At 39.7% G+C, this 5,708-nt stretch overlaps 1 protein-coding gene across 3 annotated transcripts; it reads right to left on the bottom strand.

Annotated features, from left to right (window-relative positions):
* Window positions 1-118: 118 nt before the first annotated feature.
* Window positions 119-5,626, bottom strand: LOC128892801 (forkhead box protein P1-like). 3 transcript variants are annotated; one of them, XM_054153351.1, is made up of 4 exons: window positions 5,198-5,626; window positions 3,395-3,439; window positions 1,473-1,549; window positions 119-1,272 (listed from the first exon to the last, which is right to left on the bottom strand). In XM_054153351.1, the coding sequence occupies exons 1-4, from the start codon at window positions 5,553-5,555 to the stop codon at window positions 1,081-1,083; spliced, it is 672 nt and encodes a 223-aa protein (XP_054009326.1). In that variant the 5' UTR covers window positions 5,556-5,626; the 3' UTR covers window positions 119-1,080. The 3 variants fall into 3 exon arrangements, with proteins under 3 accessions (XP_054009326.1, XP_054009325.1, XP_054009327.1); XM_054153350.1 differs by lacking the exon at window positions 3,395-3,439 and adding an exon at window positions 4,057-4,125 and having other exon boundaries at window positions 120-1,272; XM_054153352.1 differs by lacking the exon at window positions 3,395-3,439 and having other exon boundaries at window positions 121-1,272.
* Window positions 5,627-5,708: the final 82 nt, after the last annotated feature.

Below are 5,708 nucleotides of genomic sequence, written 5' to 3'. Positions count from 1 at the left end.
TGAATAATGTAAAATGTAAAATGTGAATAATGTAAAATGTAAAATGTAAAATGTAAAATGTGTAAAATGTAAATACTTCGTCAAGATGAGACAAAGTGTTCTCAACATCTAACACTAACACAACTAAACTGTATATTAAAATCTCTATTCCCGAAACTTGAATACTCTAACCAGACAACCAACCCCTACTTCTACAACAGACAAACAGACAGACAAACTGTCAAGTTCGATATTTACATCATATAAAATTACGCTTTGTTTTCCATTAAAATATACATCCAAGAAAATCTGTTTAAATTTTGTCTACGAAAACTCAAATCCCCGTAAACGTCAGAAAGCACCTTGCTCATGGTAAATTCTAGGATTAAAAGTCACACGAAATTAAAATCCATTTCAAATTCTACGTTTCAAGCTCGATCCCATCTAAGCAACGTTCGTCCAAGTCCCGACCTCTCCCCTGAAGAAATGATATAACACAGCCTGAATAGACACCATCGACGATGTGTACTCCACGAATGAATCGTAATGCGTTGTAATAGTCCACACGTTACCGGGTCTCCCCCGTTCAATCGGGAAAGCAACACAATAATCGTTACCAGCTCGTCCGCTAGGCGGCATCGGTCAGCCTGTTAATTCAAATTAATACGTAAGATTATCTGAGATTCTTGAAAGCTCGTCCCTTCTAGTTAAACGCATTCAGCTTAATTTGCTCGTAAATGCAAATTGCACGACCAGTCGTCTCGTCTTCGTGACTTGCAATCAAACGTTGCATAACTCCGTGCCACGCTGAGCTCATCCATTTAGAGAACCATACATCCAGGCTTCCTGGACGCGATCTTCGGTTCCCGAATCATTGGTCCCCGGATCCAGGGACCAATCGCGCCATCTTCTTCGATCGATAAATCGTCTGGTCAACTTTTCAACGTGGCATTACTCTAGTGATTTATTCGTCGACCGAATGACGAATTTTCGATTCACGGAATCGCCGTTCGAGAAAGAATCTAGCAGCCGAAATTTCCTTTTTTTTTTTTCGTTGTTGTACGATTGCAAAGCGATCGCAAAAGCTTGTTCAGAGAGCTTTCAACGGAAGGCTGTCGTCGCGTTCTGTGGGATTATCTCCGTCGTTGCAATGGCTGAAACGCTTATGTTAACTGAAGTCAAGAGATATACCTTCCACGTAGCGGCGTTGCGTCGGAAGTAGCAGAACGTGTTCTGGAACCAATTGTAGATCTCGTTCAGCGTCAGCTGTTTGTCCGGGGACTCGATGATCGACTGCGAAACAGAAAAAAACGGGAAGACGATGGTGAGAGTGTTCTTTCACTGTTTTCACCAATTTAATCGACGAGGAAGATCAATCTCACCCGTATTCCGCCTCGATATTAAATTGATTGCAAGGGATGCTATTAGTGGACGATTCGTTTTCGTCGGAATTATTTAGTACACAGTGGGAACGTATCGAATGAATCACTCACCTGTCGTATTAATGATGCATACGTGAACGGCGGTCGGACGTCGGCGTTCTTGTAAAATTCCCTATTTCGTTGGATTTCTGAAATACCAACAAGTCCGGGTTTGTTTCATATTTTTTTTTTTATTTTTAGAAATGGCGGACGAGGATTGGCTCGCGATACTCTTACTCTGTCGAGGGGTAAGTTTATCGGTACCATTCGTTTTGTGCGTGAGGATTGTCTGATTGGTGGGTTCACGACAAACAAGCAAACATTCTAGAGGCGTGGCGCGAATTGAACGTCGATTGAAGGGATGAATGATGCGGCGATGTGGAAAATTTTGTTTAAACGAATGTACACGGGGTATATGGCTGGATAAAATTGGTTCGATAAAATCCACGTGTTCAGCAGGTTATACCGATCAAAAAGTGTTACGTATGGTACAGGTCAATCTCGATTTGTTAATTAGTTGCAGGTAAGTCTTAAGTTGTAGTACAAGCTAGACTTAATTGATTTAATTGATTAGCAAACTGAAATACACCTAAAGAGTATACGTATGATCAAAAATCTGCAAAATTGACAAGAAGGTATTTAGTGGGGTACTATAATATAAACAAGTTTCAACCAAATCAAAAATAGTCGAGTCCAAAAGTGGTCGAAATGGAATGCCCCACGTATGTAATGAAAAATTTATTTATAAACATCAACTTACTATTTAAATTAGAGAAATTCCTTCGATAAACACAGAGGGTACGAATATTTATAAGACTGACTGTATTTTCTTCAGAATGGTCTGCTGAATACATGGAAGAAATTTATTGAATTCTTCGTTATAAAGTGAATTGTAAATCATGAGTTACTTCAATACAAATAATTTTATCATTTTACCACTATTATCACTAATGAAGTTTATTTGAAATTTATTTCGTGAGACCCAGAGAAATTTCGTCAAGGAATCCGTATTATGAAAGTCCGTCGTAAATGACCCGATTTTGAATAATAAATAAATGTATCGCAATGAGCAAGAAGTACGTGGGAGTACAGGAAATGGTTTCGGTCACATGCTCGGAAAAACAGGGTCAGATTATGCGAGCGACATCCTTAAAACTAGATCAAAGGGTAAGCAGAAAGCGATGGGAGATGTTAGGATTAGGCGGATACTTCCAGTTCGAGACTCAACTTCGTCAACTGGACCAGTCTCCAGAAGCAAAAATCGACTCAAAATGATTTAAAGTAAACATTCATGTATTTAGAATTTAGCTATGAATTCGAATTCAAATAATAAAAATAATAGAAATCAAATATAGAATGCAAATAAAGTATATTAAATTTAAATTCACCTAGTTGCCTTTACCATTCAATTTTTATACACGATGAACCCTTGAAGTGTCCCATATACAGTCAGTCCCATAAATATTGAATAACAGATTTGTTGTTTCCAAAAAATCTGTTTGGAAGCATCAGACCTGTCACTTAATTTATACAAATTCTTTCAATGGACATAAAGGTTACGAATACTTATAGGACTGACTGTATATATGCAAGTGTAAAGTTTCTCCATGTACATATTTATGCAAGTATTATAATATGAACTCTACTTTCAATATGTTCTATATTATTGGCTACTGTGTCTACTCTATAGTTTCTTGCACGTTCAGATTTTTTATAATTCTTTATTTAAGTCAGAGAAACTTCTTTCATAGAGGAATAATTATGAGAATAACTGTATATCCATTGGTCCAATAGATCTACTTCAAATCATTTTCAGGACCTCTGTGGACTAGCCTGAACAACGACAGAAGCATCCAGATGGTCAAGGTTGAATTCACGAGGGAGAAGGAAAAGACAGGGGGTGAGAAAGGTAGGGTTCTCCGGCATGCAAGGGTGCACCCTTTAAGAAAATCCTTAAAGCCACCAAAGGAGCGTGGAAAGAAGGTTGACAGTACCTTGTTGGACGTCAAGGCCAGCACGCTCCAGCATGTAGGGCAGCCCTACACGGTGGGGAGGGCGGGCAGCACAAGAAATAAGGAAACAACAGAAGCATCGGTAAGAAAGAGGTTCGAACAAACATACGTTTTAAAATTCATTATTTTCTCGTATTGATCATTCTTTTACTCGTTCGTTTCTCGTTAATTTCGTTGCGCCTTTTATTGCACTCTACCTATTTGTTCGTCCTACGTCGCCAACAAGGTGTCGAACACTGTACCTCACACTGTGACATTGTCGCTACCGTGAGTAAATCTGTGCGTGTGGTAGAGTTTTACGATAGGAAGAAGGCACGAGATCAAGAGAGGACCGTAAAGAGCATTTGCTACAGGATTTTCTTTGTTTTTTTTTTTTTAGTTTTTTTAATTTGTCGGGGCGCATTTGACAAGGACGAGCCGGGAAATGCTTCGAATTCAGTAATTATCAATTTTAGTCGTAATTCACCCCCTTTTTTAATGAAATCACGTAGCTGTTTTGATAGAATTTTGTTTAGTTTCAATTGTTCGAGAGTCTTGAAAAGAGGTTCTTTTTTTGTTTTTGAAAAGATCAGACGCGAAGATTTGTTCAGGAGGCATTTCACGGGTCGCGCGTCTCCCCGACTGAATTTTGTTTAAATCGTTACCTTCGTTAATATCTATTCCAGATCTATCGACGGCTACTCTGCGCCTTACAGTGCCCTCGTCATACAGTCCTACGAATAGTATTCAATTTCTGAATTCACATAGTCTTTCGTTTCACCTTTCTCGAGACGGTATTAACCCATTCATCCAAACAGCGATTAGTCTCATCTCGTATACAGTGAAGACTTATACGAGGGAGAATGGTTTCGAGTCGCAAAAAGAAGATACACGAAGTGGTTGTAGAAACTGGATTCGATATGTTAATATTTTTCATACGAAGACAGATTTGTCTGCTTTTTGTGCACAACTTGCAGCTTTTACATTCGTCGTAGATTGCCATCCATGAGTCTATGAGACACTAATTTCTGAAGGGCTCACTATTGTCGTTCATTTAATAATTTTTAAAGTAATAGACATTTTTAGAGCGTTTCAGAAGAATGTAATCTTTTATCTTTATCTCTATAACGTTAAAAATTTCATTTCACAATGCCACATACTGACTTCAACATTGAAGTAACCAAACACAAAGATGCTATCACTCCGCTTTGATCACCATTCGATGCTAAGAACAAATTATTTTAACCCTTTCAGACCTGAATTACTTTTCTTCCTCTTACTAATGCAATTTAATCTTGGGGTTGGATAAAAATTAGTATAGCAAAAAATAAAAAAGAACTCCTTCTTCATGTGCAAAAAAAAAAAAAAAAAAAAAAAAAAAAAATGCAGGCTGAATCGAATAACCTTCTCCTTTTTCGAAGTCGGTTAATAAATTAGAACATTCGCCCTAAATAATACTGTCGATACCGTAAGAGTCTTATCAAATTTTGTGTCCTCGCTTGTGGACGCCAAGTCTGAAAGGGTTAGTTCCATAAAGTCAGGGCATTCAACATTCATCGTCTCACAACTCATGGAAAGCAAATAATAAAAAGAAACAATACCAACGCGAACCATTCTCCCCCATCGCAGGTAAAACGGAAGAACCTTCGTACAGAATTTTCAACACCGTCCAAAGACGATGGAAAGATAGCTAAAAGATCCTTCGATCGTCGTATAGTTTCATATTCCTGATCGATCCTCGGCGAACTGCGGTCAGAAATACGTTTGGAAGACACGTGTATTATAGAGAGTAACGAAAAGCCTTACCTCCTGCCAGTGAAAGGGCAGACTTGTCGCTGATGCGCCGCCTGATGGGCCCCGCCATGCTGGGCATGGTCGGCATGGTGGGAATGCTGCCGGGCATGTTCGGCAGCGGTGGCATACCGGACATGTTGGACATGTTGGGAATCGGTGGCATGGGTGCTCCACCAGCGGAGGATGGCAGCTGACCGCCAACGGGAGACCTTACCGCCGAGACCAGCGCCGACATCGAGACCGGAGACACCTGGGACACGCCGAAGTTCGGGGGTGGCTGGCTCATCAGGGCCGTGGAGAGATTCAACTTTGGTATACTCGAGCCCGTCTGCAAGAAGCAATTCGGTGTTCGGAGAAACACCTTCGCCATTATTTGCACGATTCCGGAATCTTTAGATCTTTTTGTTTTTAGGTGGCAAGCTTAGCTAACCACAGCGTGAAACTGTTCGATAAGTGTCGTATGTGTTACCCAGTATGATTGCGGAGTTTAAATGATGGGAGTTTGATTTTTGATCTATAAACG

This window comes from Hylaeus anthracinus, unplaced genomic scaffold (genome assembly GCF_026225885.1).
Source record: "Hylaeus anthracinus isolate JK02 unplaced genomic scaffold, UHH_iyHylAnth1.0_haploid 18588, whole genome shotgun sequence".
NCBI classification, from domain to species: Eukaryota; Metazoa; Arthropoda; class Insecta; order Hymenoptera; family Colletidae; genus Hylaeus; species Hylaeus anthracinus.
This window is presented reverse-complemented; position numbering and strand designations above follow the sequence as displayed.

Excerpts from the sequence above, each read along its gene's own strand:
- LOC128892801 (XM_054153350.1), bottom strand. The coding sequence starts at position 5,555 with ATGGCGAAGGTGTTTCTCCGAACACCGAATTGCTTCTTGCAGACGGGC. Across the intron at positions 4,126-5,197 it reads TGCCCTTTCACTGGCAGGAG|GACTGTATGACGAGGGCACT; the intron begins GTAAGGCTTTTC and ends TACTATTCGTAG. Across the intron at positions 1,550-4,056 it reads TGGAATAGATATTAACGAAG|AAATCCAACGAAATAGGGAA; the intron begins GTAACGATTTAA and ends TTGGTATTTCAG.